Source organism: Meriones unguiculatus, chromosome 9, assembly GCF_030254825.1.
Source record: "Meriones unguiculatus strain TT.TT164.6M chromosome 9, Bangor_MerUng_6.1, whole genome shotgun sequence".
Classification (NCBI taxonomy): domain Eukaryota; kingdom Metazoa; phylum Chordata; class Mammalia; order Rodentia; family Muridae; genus Meriones; species Meriones unguiculatus.
The window spans coordinates 27,367,717-27,390,011 of NC_083357.1; the positions used below are offsets into that span (position 1 = coordinate 27,367,717).

At 39.0% G+C, this 22,295-nt stretch overlaps 1 protein-coding gene across 3 annotated transcripts in view; it reads left to right on the forward strand.

Annotated features, from left to right (window-relative positions):
- Window positions 1-21,122, forward strand: part of Ptprg (protein tyrosine phosphatase receptor type G) — a 684,542-nt gene extending 663,420 nt beyond the window's left edge. For all 3 annotated transcript variants that reach the window (XM_060390946.1, XM_060390947.1, XM_021640753.2), the window contains 7 exons: window positions 1,484-1,577; window positions 2,401-2,477; window positions 3,003-3,131; window positions 7,723-7,869; window positions 8,564-8,706; window positions 16,023-16,158; window positions 16,711-21,122. In XM_060390946.1, coding sequence (XP_060246929.1) covers window positions 1,484-1,577; window positions 2,401-2,477; window positions 3,003-3,131; window positions 7,723-7,869; window positions 8,564-8,706; window positions 16,023-16,158; window positions 16,711-16,857 — 873 coding nt within the window. In that variant the 3' untranslated portion in view covers window positions 16,858-21,122. The remainder of the gene's footprint in view (window positions 1-1,483; window positions 1,578-2,400; window positions 2,478-3,002; window positions 3,132-7,722; window positions 7,870-8,563; window positions 8,707-16,022; window positions 16,159-16,710) is intronic.
- The last annotated feature ends 1,173 nt before the right edge of the window (window positions 21,123-22,295 follow it).

Consider the following 22,295-nt stretch of genomic DNA (forward strand, 5'->3'; position numbering starts at 1 on the left):
AACAGGCTAACTACTGTAAAATCACTTGAGGTAATTAATAGATGGCACAGAATTATTTTAAATTGGGTTGTCACAAAACATTAAGTACTGAATTTTTTTTTAAAATTTTCCTGTGTTCTACATTTTTGATATATATGAAGATTTCAGTCTGGAGAAAGTTTAAATATGAAAACTAAAAGTGAACAAATTCATCTCATTCTCACCATCTTGACAGAGATGAAAAAATGTTTACATACAGGCCAAAAAAAAAAAAGAATTGAAGAATAGTAGGAGCATCCCTACATTAATTATCTGAAATCCAAAATGCTTCAGAATTCAAGCCTTTCTGATTGCCAAATGATACCATAAAGGGAATTTCCATACCATAAAATCATTTTTTCATGCACAAAAGATATGTGAAATTATCATATGCTATGAGTATGAAACATGAATAAAGATTATTCTTGTCCCCAAGAAATCTAATTATATATGCTAATAGATACATAGATGACAGACAGACAGACAGACAGGCTGCTCCCCAGCATTAACTCTCCACCTGTGTTTCTTTATGTATCCTTTTAAAAGAATTCACCAAACATACCTGTCTTTTCAAAAATTGGGGGGGAAAAAGTAACAGGTAATTGGCTCTTTTAAGGCACTAGCCATTTGCAGAAGCCAAAAATGAAAATAACCTTTAAAGCCCAGGACAGTGGAAACAAAGCACCTGCAGAGCTGATTCTTGCGTATTTCATTTAGAGCGAATCCCTGCCCTTCTTTCAGCTGCTCCCACCCTGTAACACACACACGACACTGACATTCTCCTCAGTGGTGTGGTCTCTGGTAAGTTGCCCCTACTTTAGGAAGTGACCTCCCACTCACGCTTATTTGTGCAAGCAACACTAAATAAGCTCAGTGGAACACACACAGGGGGATTTTTTTTTTTTTTAAGAAGAAACGATTCAGCAGCACTTGGAGGAATATAAGAGGGTAATGGGGGTAAAAATGAACAAAATATCTTATAGACGTATTTGAAACTGTCAAAGAGTTGAAGAAGAAATTAAAACAACTGAAAAGGTGGCTCAGCCTAGTTACATAAACAGGAGGTACCCCACCGTGGGCTGTAAGATGAAAAGCTGCCATCAACAGAAATGTGCAGAGTCCATCAAGGTCTTTATCTCCAAGAGCTATGATTAGATCTTAATGAAATTAATATTGCAGTGTAGATTTGCATCCTGTATGCTCTTGAGGAATCATAAATAAAATTCCCCACAGCGGCAACATCATACGCCGGAAAAATACAGCGTTCAGTAGCTGCCCGCGCACATTATCTTCACTCCAGACCCCTAGCACCTGGGAGCAGACGCAGGCAGGCCACTGAGAGAAGGTCCATGGCTGATGCACGAGCGGTCTTTAGTTTGGCTGGTGATTTATCTTCTTCCACAGTTTCAAGCGGGCACTGGTGACGGTACCTTTGAATAATGCCAAAAATGGTGCTCATTTTCAGCTGATCACACAGTGCAATGCAAAATACGTGGAATGCTTCAGCGCCCAGAAGGAGTGTAACAAAGAGAAGAACAGGAACTCTTCTGTCGTGCCAGGTAAGACATTAACTTAGTGGCTCGCTGTGGGAAGATCTTTAGACTAGACTGTGTGTATTGTTTAAGGACTCAATGCTCATCCAAGGAGGCACAGTATAGTCAATTCAACTACGGCAGTTTAAGGCAAATAAAGTGGTGGGTTTGAACACCAGCAAATCACTTGACACGAAACCTAGTTTTGATTTGCCTCAAAATGCCACAATATTTCAGCTTTAAAAATGATGACAAAGCTACAACCCTGTGACACTAAGACTTTGGGTCTTTGATTATTCTGGACTAATTAGACGAATTGGATCTGCATCATTAAGTTTATTCTAGCTATTTCGATCTGGGCCCTATTGATATGTAGTGATCTCTGTATACAGAACTCGGGACTTGACAGAGAGCACTTGTATACCCTGTAAGCACAGACAGTTGTTGCTCATTGGAAGGATCTATCTCTGTTAAAAAGGGTCGCTGCTCTCTAAGCGCTTCGTGGAGATAAGGGACTAAGGGGTCGAGAGAGAAAAAGTGCAGTATATTGGTGTAACTGTAGAACTATAATAAACATGGTCAGGTTATCTGGAACGCATTTCCATGTTTGTACTCAATAAAGCTGCAAGATCTTTCCTGCAGTGAAATTTTTATTCTACACTGTCCTGAGTACCCAGGGAAAATTTCATTTAATAGCCTCCTTACCGGATAACACTTAGCTTGTTTAAATATGTACGTCTTAGAAAGGAGCCAGGGAGCCGTACCATTCACCAGGTAAAGCCCAGGAAGAATGCTGGCACCTGTGAACAATAAGGCAAATGCGGTGTTATTGTTTCTTTCCATATGATAGCTGAGCGTGCTCGAGTCGGACTTGCACCGCTGCCCGGAATGAAAGGAACAGATTACATTAATGCTTCTTACATCATGGTGAGAGTCAACCCTTAACACCTTTCAGCTTAATTGGCTGTATTTATGATTAAGGAGTACATACCACCCCTGTGACTGATTTCATTTCTGAAGTAATTTCTCAACATGTAATGTCAAAAGTATAGAAATTTCTGTGTCTTGAAACTTTTAACAAAAGATGCCTAAAGAGTGGGAATGCAAAAATACCTAAATTAAGGAAAATGCTTCTTAAGGAATTAATTTTATTGTTAATTTCATCCATCTAGCTTTTAAACAAATGTTGAAATTGCTGTTAAGTAAAAACAGCAGGGGTAACTTGAAGTGAATTGCATGTGGAGAGAAAATTGTCTGCCCAATGTTCACAGAAGTAAAACTTAAAATTAGAAAATGCAAAAAAAAATTAGCAAATGTACTAAATGTGTTTCTTGGGGTTTTTTTTAGGGTAGCGAAAAATAATGCTGCCTCGCTTCATGAATGTGTTCACTTTCACAAAGTTGGTACAATGACATATACGTAGTCACTAATTCTCCCTCTCTCTAAATGAAGGGCTATTACAGAAGCAATGAGTTCATCATAACCCAGCATCCTCTGCCACACACTACGAAAGATTTCTGGAGAATGATCTGGGATCATAACGCACAGATCATTGTCATGCTGCCAGACAACCAGAGCCTGGTGAGTGAGGCACATCTGCTGTATATTAATGAGCCCGGGAAGCTACAGCATGATATGCTGCGCTACCTTGCCGTGGGGCTGTTGTGTCTGTGTAAGCTAAAGAGGGTGTTTTCAGGGTTGTCCCTCTCACTTCCACACACGATTCCTCGCTGCTATTTAAACTGCTCTTCAACCACACTGTCCTGGCTAAAGGTTTTGAAAAATATCCTTTTAGTCAACTGTTTAATATGATTCTAAACTGCCTTGTTAGTCACTGCATGTCGCTTGCAGAGAATAAGTAACTTATTGCATTTACGGTATGTGTTATCTGTATTTACCTTCTATGAACTAGTTTATTTAATAGCTGGAGAAACTGAAGGAGTGACCTTGTTCAGGAGCATGCAATAATAAGTGAACTTGGATTTGTACCTAAGTCATCTGTCTGTCCAAAGTCTACACTTTTAACCATTTAACTATGTGTCCTGTCCCACCACACCACAGGAGGGGTCACGAATGATGTTGCCCGTTCCATAGTCAGGTCCACAGCCAAGAAGAGCTAGGAGACGCTGTTTAGATCTATCCTGCAGATGGGAGTTAAGCTAGTAGTTGTTTCCCCTCCCTCAGCCCTTCTTCGTTAAAGATTTTAGATCAGAGATGGGTAAATACATTAAAAAGACAGTGTTACATGTTTCTACCTAGATTGCATGTGTATGCAGCAGAATTAGCTGGGTCTTAGCAAGTTATTCTGTGGACATGCAGCCTGCACAATAACACAGAGAACAATGGGGAGCTCCTTCTGGATGTCAGATTAATGAGTTTTTTCATTAAGAAAGAACAGCCTGTGGTTGAACCCTCGGTCTGCACGACAGGATTTGAGGGTGTGCCTAGTCAGTAGGAACTTCTTCGCTGCGCTGTAGGTTGCTTCTGCTTCAGAATCCTAAGGCTGCTTCTATATGGTGGAATGGCAGCAAGGTTGAGAAGCTTAAGCTGAAAACTGGAAGGTAGATGTTCAAACTGGCTGGAAACAGGGCTCCATTCTGATCGGCATGTGGAAATGGGGGACACTTAGGGTTGAAGCATTCATTTGTTGGATGAGTCAGTATATTGTTACTGTCACTTAACAGAGGCTACTCTCCACTGGGATCCTTCCCAGGCTTTCTTATGGAGAACCTAGGAGACAGAGCCAATAAGGAGAAGAAGCATGTTCTTCGAACAGAATACAACCACTGATGTGGGACATGGCATGGCAGGGTTTCAGGCTGGAAGACTGCCTAACATTGCCATCGTTTTGTTGTGGGTTTTTTTTTTTATTTTTCATAATTTATTAACTTGACATCCCAACTGTAGCCCCCTCCCCCATCTCCTCCCCATTTTGGTATGTTTTTCCAAATACTCTAACTGTACATTCTAATTTTTAATTGACTTAAAAGTCACTAGTCTCTAATTCAGAAAACAGTATTACTAATACCTTGATGTCTAGATAATATATCTTTATATATAGACAATCTCTAGAACTTGGGAGGTGGAAAAAGCAGGATCAAAAAATTTGAGGTTATCATCAAACCAAAGGAAATCAAGGTCCACACTTACTCCCCAGGAAAAAATTATAATAATAAAAAATTATAATAATAAAAAAATATATAAAAAATTATAATAATAAATACACAAATGTGTCAGTGAGAAGGAAAGGTGGAGAGTGGGGTGAGCAGCTTATGGTGCTACGGGACTTTACTTGGTAGGAAAACCTGCAGAGGGGGTCTCTGCCTTGCTCTTATAGGCTGGGGTAGTTACAGGGCAGAAGGGAGAGGTGCAGAAAGAGGTGGTAAAGTTTCCTTTGAGGACCCAAAGTTGACAATTGCTAGGACTAGATAGGGGGTTGTCAGTTGTCAGTTGTAAATTTAACAGAAATGGAGGAGCATGGCCTTGCTAACGTATACAGTGTATCTGTAAGTGGACACATGTGTCCACACACACACACAACCAGAAAGCCTGCTGAAATAAGAAGTTGCACTTGATATGAAGTAGTTCAGTTGATAGTGCCCTGCACGTATGGAGCCCTCAGATTAATCCCGACTACCACATAAAACTGGTTGTGACATATGTCTGTGATCTCAGCACTTGGGAAGGGAGAGGCAGGAAGATCAGGAGTTCAAGATCATCATTGGCCTTATAGCAAGCTCAAAGTCCACCCTGGGCTATGTGAGCTTCTGCCTCCAAAAGGGAAAAAAAAAAAAGATGAATTTTAATGTTTCAAGGTGAGTATTAACTCCCTAATTCAATGTCTGTATTTAGGAATTTTTCTTGCATTTGATCTCTTTAAATTAACTAGATCATCAACTATTCCGTTAATATCTTTTGGGAATATAGACATATTGTTCTCATTTTTTAAATATGGAAATAAAGTCTCAGAGATATGAAGCATGGGATAGATAGAATACAAGTCAAATTAATGTCTACATAATTCTGATGTCCTGTCCATCTTAACTATATATCCTGAATATGTTTACAGGGTCATACTTCCATTTCCTTGAACAAAGCATAATAAAACTCAAGACAGTTCCAGACTTCTTTTGTATAGACTAAACCCAATTGCTAATCTGCTTCCCCTTATGCTGAGCTTTAAAAATAAAAATGTACTTGGCAATAATCTATATTGAAACTTGAAAGGGTGATAAGTCTCATTGGACTGCTGGCTCATTTCTAAAGCGACAGTGTAAGCTTAAACAAAGCCTTTTTGTTGTGAACATTACTTTTGACTTCCTCAATAGCAAATAGGCATTCTCAATAAAATGTTCATAAAAATCTGTATGCTACATACAGGCAAATGGGAGTTTTTCATTTGAGCTCATTAGAAAAAGGAGAAAGAAGAAATGTGTTAATCATAATCATATTTCTTATAGCCTCCAACCATTAAGTTCTTCTTAGGAAGCCATAATTTTCAGGAATAGAATTCAAGTACCGAGCCTGGATTTCTAGTTTTAAACTTAAAATAGATGAACATGCAAAGCTTGCCTGCTCCCAAGCTGAATGGCTTTTGTGTCACCCTTCTTGAAATCTGACACCAGCAGGGTAACTGTTACAAAGTGCCTTGTACTGATAGCCTGCTTGCTTACGTATGCCCAGCTTCTTTCCCAAAAGGTGCCGCCCTTTACTCCTTATCAGCAGTGTGATTTAGACAGTTTATGGACATCTCTGAGCATGTCCTCGTTTGTCAAGACAGATGGTACAAATCCCATATCTAGCGACTATCATCCAAATTTTATAAAGAACTCTAAAAAGTGGGCAAAAATATGTCTTCAAGTATAACTACAACAAAAAAAATCAGCAGGTATGTGAAAAGGTACTCAAGTATGATTACAAATTGTCTTATAAAATAGCAGCTTCCGACAATTAGGATGGCTGGCTTTTTTTTTTTTTTTAATCATGACAAATGTTGATAAGAATGAATGGGAACTCTGGCTGGCATCGGGCAACATGGCTGTAACCCCAGCACTTGGAAGTCAGAGGTAGGAAAATGAATGCAAGTTAGAAGCCAGTGTAGTCTACAGTACTCTTAAAGGTTACATAGCAACACCCCATTTAAAAAAAGAAAAAGAAAAAACAAAAAGAAAACCAACTCACTGTTCATTTGACTGTAGACTAATACAACCATATGAAAAACAGTATTCAAGTTTCTAAAGACATATAAACCACCACTAACCCCTGTTGGACATACACCCAAGAAGAGAAGACAAGCAGCATGCGAAGTCTCTGTGCCTCAGAGTTCTCTACAGCGTGTGCACAACAGCCAGAATACAGAAGCAGCCAAAGTGTCTGGAGAGGGCCACAGTTTCTGGCCCTAAGAGAATGAGATCTAGTTTGTGCCACTAGAGAACACTGCACTGAGTTAAGTAAGCCATACATAGGAGGAAAACATTCTATAGCCCCACTAAGAAAAAAACAGTTCAATGACAGTGAACAGATGGTAACTGGGAGTGAGGAGCAGGTCAAAGGACACAAAGCACAGGTGCATATGTAGAATAAACAGAGAGATCACGCACCATCTAAGAACTACAAGTAATGAGATTGAACCGTACTTAGCATTTGTGGTAAATGATATTATAGCTGTTGCCGCAAAAGTAAATATATATATATAAAGTGAGAATGTCCATTAAGTTGACTGTAATGTAGTAAAGTTTACTACTTATATCATGCATTAGTCATCAAAACTACACAATAAAATTTATTTTTAAAATATCCTGCATTTACTATCAAGTGTAAAGTAAAGCAGCTGTAAAAATCACAAAAGTAAATGAACTATAGCTGATCTCTGGTTCTCTTACAACTCAGCAGACTCGTCAACTAGGGGTGATGCCTCCTCTATAGAGAAGCAGCTTGGGTTGTTACGACAAGAGAGAAGTGCTATGAAAGGGTTGTTATCAGAGTACATTTTATAATACACTACGATAACATTGAAAATGACTGGATGAGATGTTAATGATTCTATAAAATCAAGTTACAGTGTAACTTGAGTGGCTTGGGAGATGCAAACATGAGGAGTCAGTTTGCAAGAAAACTGAAAAACAAAGATTTGATTACACTGTAAAATGATTTGTTTTCCTGGTTCCCAAAGGCAGAAGATGAGTTTGTGTACTGGCCAAGTCGAGAAGAATCCATGAACTGTGAGGCCTTCACTGTCACCCTTATCAGCAAAGACAGGCTGTGCCTCTCCAATGAAGAACAGATTATCATCCATGACTTTATCCTTGAAGCTACACAGGTATTTCAAACTACGGTCTCTCCACAATTGCTGATCTGGGCCCTTATCATCCTCTTAAGAAATAATAAAGTGATTTCACTACCTTCGAGACAGGCTCAGCTGTTTGAATAAGACTTAATTTTAAATATATGCATTCCGTTTTTCCTTCCTTCAAATATTTGCTTTTTTCAGCTGGGTAAGGTGAGCTGTAACAGTCTCTGTTCAGCTTGCATTTACATAAAGATAAAGACAGTGTATGAGATGATATTCAATATAACAGAAATACTGCTTGCTTTGATATCAGCAACAAAGCCTTGTGATGTGTTATGAAGACAATGCTTTAATAAACACTATTTTCATATACAATAACTGCCATCTTGTGAGAAGAATAAGAATAAGTAGCCTCAGTTTAAATGATACCTCAGCCCCTTCCTTATTCTCTTTTCTATTACAAGTCAAAGTTAGAGTAGTAGGCCATAATGTCCCTTACAAGTGTTTTGTTTCACGTTTGCCCGATTTAGAAGATCCTACCATTCACTGGCATGTTTAATAACAAGTCAGTCTTGTGCAGTTTGGGCAACCTAACACTGTTGAGGATGGGTTTTTGTTGTTTGTTTGTTTTATGGCACATGCTCTCTAGGTAGCAGGCATCAGGCGTTTAATATTAGACATATGGATTATAGAGAGACCTATGATTCTGTCATGTTGGTTGCAGGATGACTATGTACTGGAAGTTCGGCACTTTCAGTGTCCCAAATGGCCTAACCCAGATGCCCCGATAAGCAGTACCTTTGAGCTGATCAACGTCATCAAGGAAGAGGCCTTAACCCGGGATGGCCCCACTATTGTTCATGACGAGTATGTATTTGATTCTGTATGTTAAATTTGGGTGCTGTTCTTACTGGAGTCATACAAACGCAGAAAGGGAACACCTCCTTCTCTCTGTATCTTTGATACTTTGTTATTTCTAGTGTGCACATACATGTACAAAAGGATTGTGGTTGTGTTTTAATTGGTCAAATTTTGCCAGGCTGCAAGTGTTCCTAGAGTATATGTTCTAGAAGGGGAAAATACTGCACTTCTATTCTTCACCAAAAAGTAAAGCAGTTTCTTCCTTGGGTACAGGCACATCTTAGCAGTAATACATGGCATCCTCGGCACACTATATTCACCTGCTCAAATCCGTTCTATTCTGAGGCGAGCCTGCTCCCACCCAAGATGTCCGCATGACACATAATCCTTTGAGATGTTTGTAGAATAAAAGCTTTACTCAAATAATGACAGCTATTTTCCTGTGTAAGTAAGCCAGTTTCATTTAATAATTCTCAAAGTGTGGTTTGAGAACCCTGTAGGTTTTATCTCCAAGGACTTTCCAGGAGATCAGGGTTTTAAATATGTGTGTGTGCGCGCACGTGCATGTATGTATGGCAAGTATACACACATATGTATATATTACAACATATATTACATACAATGAGACCATCTGCCTTGTTCACTCTGTGTCTGGCATGAGTATAAAGAGATTTCCAGATATACTCCAGATCTCTTTAACCTGACATGATATGAAGCCATCACTCACGACTGGTAGAAGGCATGGACTTCTGTTAGGACCTTTTCTCAGTTTTAATTCCTAACACCTTAAATTGCCTACATAAGTGAAAGTTTAGCCATTATTATAATTTGGTCTTGAGAGCAAAGACTTAAGTCTGGTAATAAAGCCAATTAACTGGTCTCTACCTCAACTGCTGCAAAGACACCCACAAGTCATGACTGCTTAGAGTCACCAAGAAAATAATTCTATGACATTTACTCTGTGTTTGGGGAAATAGGCACAGGGAAGGAAGTTGCTTAGAACCTGGATAGATTTATATTTTGTGTCTGCTAGAATCAGCCACACAATTTATGGGATCTAGTGTGAACTGAAAATGCAGACCTTCCTGCGAAAAAGATACCAAGAATGACCAGATGGCAGCGTCAGACACTGAAGTCACTGAGACCCAGGAGACTGCCATGCCTCAGACTCAAAGCCACCTCGTCCCAACCCCCACTCCCCACCACCTTCCTCTGGGGTTTATAGTAGTCACTCCTGCTCCCTCTTCCTCAGCCATACTTCAGTTCTTTCCTAATTTCTCTTTTCATTCACTCCCCACACTTTAATATGGTTTTGGATTTGGGGAGTTTGAGTTTTGTCGGTTTGTATGGGTTTTGTTCTTATTGTTTGAGACAGGTCTCAATATATAAGCCCAGGATAGCTGGAGCACCTGGCAATCTTCTTTCCTTGGCCTCCCAAGCACTTGAAGTACATGCTGGACTACAAACTAATATTATTTTTAATTTTGCGTTGTCACTCCTCCCTGAAGAGCAGCAGATTTTGGCTGTAGCTCTCTACATTCCTTCCTGCCCTGCCAACTTTTAAAGAAAAATTTACCTTCTTCGTGGTGACAACCTTGTAACTCTGGACAGCATTTTCAGTTATGGTCTTTCTTTATTTTTTTTTAATTGAAAACAAAGTGTTTTCATGCAATTATATTCTGATCATGTTTTCTTCCCCCTCATCTCCTCCAAGTTCTTCCCCACTTCCCTTCTCATCCAGATCCACCTTCTTTTTGTCTCTCCTTAAAAAAAACAAGTAGATAGCTAAGGAAGAGTAATAAAGTTAAATAAGATACAATAAAATAAAAACAAATTGCAATAGAACAAAACAAACTGAAGAAAAAGAGCCCAAGAAAATGCAAGAGAAACACATGTAGGCATAGAGACACACTTGTAAACATAGGACTCTCACAGAAACACAAAACTGGAAGCCACTATATATACACAAAAGAACTATATGCAAAAAAGAAAAAAAGAAATGTCCTGACACAATATTGTAAGATAAAGAATCTCAAAAGATGCAATTTAGTTCATTTTCTGTTGGCCATCTATTGCTGGGCATGGGGCATATCCTTAAGAGTGGTTTGTTTCTTCAGTGAGACTCCCTTGGAGAAAACTAATTTTTCATTTGTAAGTAGTCACCTCTTGGCTCTAGCTTCTGGATTAGGAGTGGGAGCCTGAATCAACTACATCTCCCAGCTCTAAGAGCCCACCTAGTGCAGACCTCTGCTGCCTCAGTCTCTGAGTTCAGCTGCACTTTTTCAGTCAAGGTTGTGTTTAGAAGGCATTGTTTCTTTGGTGTCCTTCATCCCTTCTGGCTCGTACATTCTTTCTGCTTCCTCTTCTGCAGGATTCCCTGAGCCCTGAGGGGGAGGGATCTGGATGGAGACAACTGCATTAGGGCTGATTGTTTCAAGGCCTATCACTGTCTGCATATTGTCTGCCTTTGGGTCTCTGTATTTGTTCTCATCCGCATAAAGAAGCTTCTGTGATGATGGCTGAGCAAGTCACTGGTCTATGAGTATAGCAGAATGTCTTTAGGAGTTTTGTTGCAAAATTCTTTTAATAGAACAGTAATATTTGGGTTTCCCCTAGGTCCCTGACCTAGATAGTCTTCATGTTCTTAGCCATCCAGGCAGTGTTGGGTATGGGTTCCATCTCATGAAGTGGACCTTACATCAAATCAGATTTTGGTTGGTCACTCCCACAGGCTTTATGCCACTATTGCACCAGCATATCTTACAGGCAGGTCACTACTGTAGATCAAAGGGTGTGTAGCTGGGTTTTTACCTTCCTCTTTTGATGGTACCCAATACAGAGTACCTTCCAATACCATGTCAACTTCCCCAGCTGTGATCTTAAAACAGTTCTAAAGGTGTAATAATTGTACTTTTTAGAGCCATAGATGTTATGCCCACCAGACATAGACCTTCCATCTATTTTAGAATCAACATAGTCCAAGTACATTGGCAAAAAAAAACCCAAAAACAAACAAACAAACAAACAAAAAACTAAACCGGCATTACTTTTAACTACAGAAAGTATGTCAAGCCAACTTCCAAAGTCAGTGCATTTGTATACAACTCTTAGGTAATATAGCCTGTAAGTTACTATGATCACTAAAAAAGAATGTCCTTTGTTCTCTTGTCTTTCTTCTTGTATTCTAATGTTAGATGTACATTTGACAATAGTTTCTCTGTATGTTTTAGCCTTGCTGTTCAGGCACTTCTGGAAAGTGTGACATTAGGGTCTTTGCTCATGTATAAACATCACAGGTGTCCTTGCACAACACTAGAGACAGCCCATCCCATTATAGCTACAGTTATGTGTGTCACCTGTTCGTGACTAAAATGCTAGCCATGTAGCCAGCGGTAGGAAAGGCAGCCCACAAAAAGGCTAGCATACTCCCACATGAAAGCACACTCCACAGCAGACAGCAGTCATTTCACAGTTCTGTCTGACTAACTAAAGCTAATCTGTAAGAAGAGCTAGGAAAATAAAGAGGGGAGTCCTAAGTTTAATTATTTCACTAGAACAAATTAAGTAAAGGTTAAATAGTTTTCTTCAGGCAACCAAGTCAGTACAAATGACTTTTTCAAGATAGTATGAAAATAAAGTCAACCTAGTACAACTTAGAATCTGACAAAGACAGCACAAAGAGAAAGGACTAAAACAAAAATAGGGAATCAAAATAGAGCAATCATAGTGGATATGAAAACAATAAATTTAGAGAGCTAATGTAAGAGTTTATGAATGACTACAAACGCACTCTGTGAGCCAGTTAGCAAAACTAACACCTAAAAATGGAAGATACTGCTATGAAAATTGAAAGAGACAGGACATGGTGGAATGGGCTGGCTGACAGAGAACTAACTCATGTCTAAGAGGCTATGCACAGAGAGATAAAACCCAAAGAACAGCAGTTAAGGGTTTCAGAAACGGTGAAGAATCCAGTTCCCAAAGTGAAACAGTCACGAGACATTTGAAAAGTGGCATTGGGAGAGAACCTGAATAGCTGAGCTTTGCCTAGTGTTGGCACAGACATACCTGCAATCAGGGGCATGGCTTCAGCTGACACAGACACTCCTGCTCTCAAGGGGTACTGTGTGAGAGACAGTCTGTGGAAGCACAAATGGCTTATTTATATAAACTGACAAAAAATGAATTTAAATAAATCACTACAAACTGAATACAAAGCCACACTTATTTGGCACAACACATTAATATGAGAAATCCACAGTTAAATAAGATTCTAGATCCTATTAATGGAAATTGAAATTGTAGCATATAAAATTATTTATGAATAATTTGTGACTTAAAGAGGGTAACCAATATTGAAACTGCAAAATAATAATGACCAAAGCATTAAATTTCAAACAGAACCAAGCTGTACATCCCCTAAAAGGCCATATCCTAAGCTGCATTTATGGAAGTTCAAAAACAAACTTGGCTTTCAGTTTAAAAAACTAGAGGTGGAAAACAGATAAAAATTGCTAAAATACAGGTGAAAAGCAAAAAGAATGAAATAGTAGCAAAGAAAAAATGTGTAAGCAATAAACAAGGCCTGGCCTAAAAGAAGATACAATGGTGATACCAGGGAAGTGACCTTCTTCTACATTCCAGCTTCTCGGAGCCTGGGCAGTAGGGTCAAAGGTTCATGGCCAGCCTGGGCTCCACAGGGACAGTTTATCTTACCAGGTAGGGAAAGGAGGAGGATGGGAGTGACGCTAGAGAATGAGGAAGGAGGAGAGTGGAAAGGGTTCTTCCATTTTTACATGTTTACTTAAATAATTCTCAAATGTTTTTTTGAGTTTGTTTTTCTATGTTCTTCCCTTTTTATAAATTACTTATATTAAGTTGATTACAAATGAAATGGCTGAGCTTTACCTCGGTACTTATGGAGGAGGAAACAGATAGAAGAACACTGTCCGAGAGCTGATGGTTTTTGTAGTGGAATGATAGCTACAGGGAGGTCATTGTGCTATAGTACCTTTGTGAATGTTGAACATGCTCTGTGATAAACGCTAGAGATTATACACTTTGAAGGAAATAAAGTGAGTATTTGAGACTGTTTACCTACAGCTTTGTGCTAATAAACCTTAAGCATAGGTATGCATATTCAAGCATACATGTTTGCATGATATGTGCCCATCTCTATTCTAAGCCACTTCTACTTGCAAGCTGAAATTCGGCCATAGTCTCACTGTAAGACTCTTTGGCCAGTTACTTCACCTGAATATGCCTCTTCCACATAAAGTGAAGGTAACAGCAGGGTAGCTTCTTTGGGAAGGTTAACTGGGTATATGTAACTAGAAGAAAACACAGAGCACACAGTGGTGATTACCAAAAAGTGGGTAAGAGAGAGACCTCCAAGGGCCTGAGCCCCAAAGCTCTCACTGATACCACCTCGCAACAGTAACAGTGATAACAGAGTGCAAACTGAATGTAAACAGTGAAGGCTCGCATTATCTGCCCATTGCCCAGAGAACCTTCAAAAATGTGGCCTACTACCTGGAGAACTACAAATTACTAGAGTTTCAGGAGTTGTGCTTCAGGACTGTCTATAAGTTCAGTAAGTCAACACAATTCACATTTATAAATCAACTGAAGACAGACAGTACCAAAAGCAGAGACCATTCTGAAGTGACACAGAGATTCTGTGAACTTAGCAACTGACCTGAAACAGGGCAAGGACCTAAACGAAACACTGAAGCCCAAGTGACCTGAATGAATGGAGAAAAGGCAACTGTGAAACAGAAAGCTAAAAACTGAAAAGACATGGCTTCCCCCAAACTCATCAGTATATTCATGCAATATAGTAAAAGTCCTAATAACATCATTTGTTCCTTGATAGTCTGGTTCCAAAATTCATATCAAATGGGATAGAATGCAGCAGAAGATTCTAAGGATTTTGAGATTAATATAAAATGAAAATTTGTAGTACATGGGTTTGGGGATATCTATAACCTACACTTGAAATATAAAAAATAAAATTAGAAGGTATAAAAGAAAATCTTTAAAAGTACTGGGCTACAGACAGCATTCTCAAACACAACCTCCCCCAACTAAGAGATAACCTTGATTTACACCCAAATTGCACTGAAGTCTAGGGAAAGAAATGACCATAAACAGTGTTTATAAAAACTAGAGAAAAAGAAATGCTTGAAACGTGTACTAGAAACACTGTACAATCACTTAGAAAGCCGTTTGAAAGAGACGAGCCTAACAGACGTATCCAAAGTTTGTTAATGAGGGAAGCCCAGAAGAATAAATACAGACGGCCAAAAACATAAGGACCTGCTTTGTCCCCAAGGAAATCACCCTTGAACTTCACAAAAGTTTAAAGTGAGGAGAAATTAGTATCCCACCTGTGAAGATTATGGGCAGGTAACCCTCAGTTTGAGGATGGGCTTCTATGCATGGCATTATCTTTGAAACTTAAAATGAAATGTGAAATTACTTTTAGAAGTTCTGACTCCATTTTGAGCCACATACACTCATACTAAGTTCTTAGAAGCTCGCCGTTAGACTAGTGTTGTACAGATGTCACAGTGTAAATCTGGCCACCTTTTCTATGCTGCAGCATGACTGGACTGCTTTAACCGTGTGTGAGTGACATCAGAGGAGCCTGTTTCAACCAGCATCAACACAAACAGATGTGCTGCCCTGGGATGTTTCTGTGTTATGATGCCACTGGCAGTGAGCTCCCAGCTGCATGGTCCGATTACAGGAGCATCGTAAATGTAGCCTTGGTTAACCAAAACATCACTCACTATACTCACTATACAGTGAATGGTTTTCTTAAGTTCAATTTATCTGTTTAAGGATTGAAGAGATAGCTCAGCTATTAAAGGCTAGGGGCCCAACCAAGTGGACATTTTATATGCTTAAGAGCATTGAAAATGAGGGCCCTGTAGTACTTTCTATTTCTCCAATAGGAAAGAGTTAAGGTTCTCATTGGGTTGTTGTTTTGTTTTGTTTTTCTCACCATTGGAATACATTTTATCCAATCCCAAATTGTAATGTTCTCAAGTCTATTTTTGAACCTTTTGTTTCATATTAGATATCAAGGTAAGTTTCTATTGGAGCTGTTTGACACATTTCATATTCATAAAAAAATGTCACTTCTATGTAAACCTCTAAGTCCCTCCCCCTGTCTAATATCTTAGTTCATCCTGTCTTCTGGAATAGACAGCAACCCAGCCTACTTAATTCCCAGGAAAGTATGTGGTGACATTTTCCTTCTACCACATGCGGTCCATTAATTAATCTGAAGCGCATCTTTTGTTTCTCCTCCCCAGGTATGGAGCAGTTTCTGCAGGAATGCTATGTGCCCTTACCACCTTGTCCCAGCAGCTAGAGAATGAAAATGCTGTGGATGTCTTCCAGGTGGCAAAAATGATCAATCTTATGCGACCTGGAGTATTCACAGACATTGTAAGTAGTTTGCATATGTGCCAAACCTACACAAAGTCAGATGGTCCTCAGATTTTCACTCTAGACCTGAGGTTCTTAACTAGGATTGTCGACCAGGAGGCATCTGCCAGTATCTGAGATTTACTTGTTTTATGAATGGTTTAGAGGTTCTCTACATTTAGTGTATAAGGCCAAGGCTGCTGGTAAACACCTTACCATGCACAAGACAACCCCTGCCAACACAAAATTATCTATCCCAATATATCAGTAATGTTGTAGTTAAAGAAACAAAACCAAACTCTGATTAATAGTAGGCTGGTCCAGTTAAAAAATGGGGATATTCCTTTACCTTAGTGAGTCACCCATACTGAAACAGACTCCATGCCAACAGAGGCCAGAAGGTACAAAGAAGGTGTAGAGCTCAGTGGTTAAGGATTCAAGTGGTTGCTTTTAAAGTTTCTTAGGTAAGATGTCGGCTATTCTTGTCTCTTTGGGAGCGGTTTGTAGAATTATAATTTTGATCAGTATTTCCATCTTAGATAAAATGCCTGACCCTCTCCTCTTGTCTTCCAGGAACAATACCAGTTTGTCTACAAAGCAATGCTCAGCTTGGTCAGCACTAAAGAAAATGGAAATGGTCCCATGACAGGAGACAAAAATGGTGCTGTACTAACTGCGGAGGAGTCAGACCCTGCTGAGAGCATGGAGTCCCTTGTGTGACTGGACCCCTGAAAGGGCAGTTTGTTTGTAAACTTCTGAGACTTGTAAAGACAGAACTTTTTTGAGGCCTTTTTTGCCAGACTCTAGGTTATACAATAACCCAGTTACTTTTTTACACTGATAAAAGTTTTGATATTTATTTTTTGCCATTTTATGTCTTAATGGTATCCTACTGAGCATTTGCACCTGTTCATTTCACACAGTGAAACACAACTTTACCTAGTTTGCACTATCTGATCAGTGTTACTGCCTATAATCTAATACTACAGCGAACCCTGATGTGACATTCCATGACCACATACATGCTACTTTTTAGTTCCGTGCAGTGAAGGTCTTTGTTATGACAGTGAATCTCAGTTTTATTATTATTCTAAAGGAATTGCATTTTCCTAGCAGGCAACACTGTACTTTTCTCAGTCTGCCTCTGTCTTTTAGGCACTGTTCAGTACTTTCTGCCTTCTGTTTCAGTGCAGAGGATGGGCATGTTTCCTTTTGCAGGACAGCAGGTTCGTGGGAGCCCTTAAGACGGTCTGTTAACGTCAGCTCCATTTGTAATGGTTGAGGAATCCATTGAGAAGGAAAGAGGGCTTAAGAGTTGTTTCACGTGGACATCTCTTATTAGTTACCAAGTTATATTCACAGTTGAAATGTGTCAAAATAAAGAATCATTCTGTATTACAGATTTCACAGTAGCCATGTGGACAGTGTGTGTTATTTCTATTTTGACTCTCTAAAGTAGCTACTCCCTAAAATCAGGATGGCTCTATTTTATATAATTTACTTATGACACCCTTTAGTTAATACCCACTATAGCTTTTTGGTAAATAGCACCATACCTCACAGCAGCAACAACAACAGAGAAAAAAATAGGCATTTAAATTTAAGTGTAGTCTTTGAAAAGTCCCTACTAACTACTCTAGCAATCTAAGAAAAACTACCTATAAACAGCATTTTTTTTCTTTTTTTTTTTTTGCCAAATGTTTCATAATAAATCTCCTAATTATATACTCTACTTAAGATTGAATTAGAAATATATTTGGGACTAAATTCCTACAGATGAGTGGGCCTTACTGGGAGAGAAATATGGATCTTACAGAAAGCATTCAGTTCTTGAATAAAAGATGGCTTCTCCATTTTAGAGTAGGTTTTCATAGGAGAGTTGTGGGTGTTCACGTGCAAACCACATCTGTGAAAGACAGTCATTAGGAACCCTTAGGAGGCTCCAGCCTCTGGAGCTGCTTTCTGCCCATAGCACATAACGGACACACTGGGGGCATCATTAAGAACTTTAGTTTGAGTTTATTTAAAACAAAACAAAAACCACTAAGCTCTTTTCCAAGATCTGCATTTTCCTTTTTATGTTTCCCTTTGAAGGACAACTTCTATCAGACTTGAATTCATCCCCCAAGATTGGGCCCATGAAGAGCAGGGTTTGGTTTACTTTTTGTACCAGTAAGCTTTATAATTAGGCCCTGCAGCTGCTGTCACTATCAGGGCAGCATTGCGGTGCGGACAAGGCTTTGTTCTTGAGTTATTTGTCTAGAACTAGTGACAGAAGTGCGGGAGAACCAGAGCTGCTGAGGAGTCCAAGGGTTTCAATGTATGGGCAAGGCCTGTAGAGTCCCATAAAGATAGTCTGTGCACAGTGACCTGAGAGAACACACAGAGAGCTGGGAGGCTGGCTTTCGGAAATGGTGACCAACTAAGCAGAGTCTCTGAAAGTGTCCGTGCTAAATGGCCACGAAACACATTTGTCAACCCCTCCAGGACCACCAGAGGTGTTACCTTGTACAATACAAAGAAGGACTGAGCATAAGAAATGTGATGGCTCTTAGAGGCTGAGGAGAATAATGAAGGGAAAAGTTTCAGATCTTGGTAAGAGCTAGGGTTTCCTAGCCAATTAAGCAGATTCTTATTGTTGTACACTGATGTGATATTAGCTAATACTTTTCAGCTAGATGCTTGGTGGCTCTGCCATTCTGAGTTAACACTCAAGTCGGAGTTCATGGTCTCAAGTTTCTCTTAATAAAAGTAACATTGTTTAGAAGACAAATAGCAAGTATTACTTTCTGTGCTGTTTACACAGGGTTCCATTTATGGAATTGCATACTCTCCACAGTTCTGGGACTCTCTTACATGAACGAGAGAAGCAGGAGGGAATAAGGAGAGACGTAAGTAGGACAGAAACATAATCAAGGGGGTTAGAAGCTTTCTGTGGGCAGCCTACATGTCTACAGCAGGCTTGAGGCAGAGCCTGCAGACCTCAGCCTACTGGACGAGGAGCAGGTGCTATGTGCCCATTTTGCCAAAGTGGCCCACACACCCTTCACCGAGGATGGGTGCCTTTCGCCAGCTGCCCTCCCTCCTCACGCACACCACAGTATGTTCTCTAAACTGTTCTTTGCTATTGGCAAAACCTTTTGCATCTTTGCAGAGGCACAGAGTTCCAAAGATGTTTTCTTTTAAGACATAAGCACATGGCTTAAGGACATAATAAGGTTAGAACTATTTACAGGCAAGGGGAAGGATACAGCCATTGCTAAAGTTAAGTGCAAGTTCATGAGATACACTGTCTGCTTTTCTGACTTTACCTCTAGGGAAATGAAATACACAAACCAAACAAAGCAGAATTGTTATATAATTAGATCAGGTGGACAGGCTGGATATCAGAGACGTAGCAGACACATCAGAAAAGTTTCTTGTACCTCAAACTGTAATACCATCTTTAATGTTTCATTTATATATATGTGTGTGTATATATATATATACATATATACATATACATATACATATACATGTTTCCTTCTGAGTTTCAAGAATAGTACAGTGTAGTTGGTGGATTTTCCTAAACTTTATGTGAGTTTTGAGAGCCTGTTTTGAATAGAAGAGTCCAGCAAGGTCAAAGAAAGTCATAGTGTTCGAGGTGAAAGAAGGGTTCTGGTGTTCGAGGTCTGGTTGGTGGTTTTCACCCCCAGAGTGACAATGAAATTAGTAAATAACCTTAATTGTTTTATAACGACACAGCACAACTGCCTTCTCATGACTTTTTCTTAAATGCATATATACTATATTTAAAATTAAAATATAGATACCAATTTACCAAAGATACACATTACTAATTCTAAGCAAAAAATAAAATAAAATAAAAAAGAAACCCAAACTTATCATAAGAAAAAGTAATCAAAATGTAGTTGTCTTAAGGCTTTTGCAATTATACTGGAAAATGCATTTTTCAACTCCTATGTTCTAAATTTTCTGTTCAAATGGTGCCAGTAAATTTTTATATGAAGGGAAAATGCCTGCTTTTTTTTCTTTAGAGCAGTTGTTTGACATAACCCTTTGCACTTCCCCTTAGTTACCATTTAACACACAATATTGGCATTATTTATCGCTAGAAAGAAGGCATGGTAAAAATATACGAAATTATAATGACATTTGGCCTCTACTTTTGTCTTAGCTGTTAAAATGTTTTTAGTATTTTTGTTAAATATTTGCAAAGGGAAGCATTTTCTACAGAGGATAATTAATTTCAAGAAAAATATCTTGAGTTTTAAGAAATAAACATCTCCAGAAAAGGAGACAGTCAATTTTATAAAATATTGTAACTCTCCAACATTTGGGGTAGTGACTCCTTTTTTGTTAGAACATTTGAAACTAGCAAGCAGCCATTGTTTCTAAAGAACCCCACCTTCATGCTGACTCATTTCAGTTCATTTTCAAATAGCTAAAATCATTAAAACTGTAAATATTTTGTTGCTTGAGTAAGCATCTTCTGGGAGCTTTGTATCTATGGTATATAATCATAGAATTTTATATTTTCATATAAAGCTAATTTTTTTCTAGTTTCAACTATGTCATAGTTTTTTGTTGTTGTGTTTTGTTTTTTTTTTTTTTAAATTTTCTGTGGTGGATATGTAAACTTCTGTGTATTGAAGTAGCGAAAACCATCTTTGCATTCCAAAAGAATCTGTGTTCTTCCTTTGAGGCAGTGATTGTGAAAGTCGGGCTTTCTTTTTAATTCCATTGACCATTAGTGCAATAGCAATTAGACATGACTAGTCACTGAATACATTTGTCACATTGACCCATTTTGGAAAAAGTGATTTTTTTTTTTAAAGATTTGTTCTGTGGGGGGAGGGGTTTTATAACCTGAAATTTTTCCCTTTTTCCTTCTGTTTAAATCTATATCAAATCATTCTACTATAGTGTTATTTAATATGTAAATTGTATTGCTATACATAAAATAAAGTATGGTTTTTGATGTACTTGTTAGTATCGAGCCTTTCTATGAAAACAAGGTTCTCCTTTCCTTTATAGGTCACATTCCCACTCTGCAGCCCTTCATCACAGTTTTTCCTGCACTCAATGAAAGTTAGCAGTCACCTTTACATAGCCAAAGGACATGCACTTGCCAGGCTGATTTACTGCTATTCTTCCTCCTTTTACGAATAGACAAGACAAGTCTCACAGCTGTCAGACTTCCTCTGCTTTGTTACTCTCCCTCCAGCATCAAAGCCTCACTGGGAGTAACTTCTCTCTCTCAACATTTACTGTCTGGGATGAAGGGTGGATCACTCACAGCAAGACATTTATAGAGTCATAGAGTAGACATCAGAACAAGTTCTACTATGACTAGGGGTTCTGACTTTTCCAGATCAGTACAAAGGTTCTTAGTTCTCCATTCTCTTTGTGTGTATGTGCTTATATGACTGGTCATAGGCCTCTACTCAGATGTAGCTGATGGGCTTCATGCAGAACCCCAGTAAGAGAACAGGGGCTGTCTGTGACATGAACTCTGTTGCTGGCTTTCTGATCACTCCTCCCTGGCCAGGCCACAACTGGAGAGGATGCATTCAGTCCTGATGTGACTTGTGACTTGATGTGCTGCAATGTGTTGGGGGAGGGGCTCCCCTTTTCTTAGGAGTAAGAGAAGGGGAAGAGGAAAAGACTAGGGGAGGGTGGGATAGGGAGGAGAAAAAGGAGGGAGGTATGATTGGAATGTAAAGTGAATAACCACTTTTTTTTTTTAAAGGGGTCATCTTTTTCTCAAGTTAAGCCATTGGTTACTCAAGTATGCCACTTGAGAAGATCCAAAGTCAATAGTCTGTATAGATCCTGGTCAGGCAACATATATTTTATTTTTCAACTTATATTAGTTACCTACATTTAAAAATATAACCTTTTTGTATTCATATTGCAAGCTCCTTTTCAAAACTGGATAATGGTATCCCAACAGGCTCACAGTGGTAGTATCTAATCACCATCAGTTATTTAACTAACCTTCCTAGATCCACGGAGCAGTTGCTCTGAAATAATAGCAGTCAGAATCCCAGGGTCATCTTCCCCCTCAGATTGGTAAAACAACCAAAGAGCAGCAGGAGAAGCATTTATATTGACAGCCATTTCTCACATCCTGCCAGCCAGAGTAGAGCAGGCTC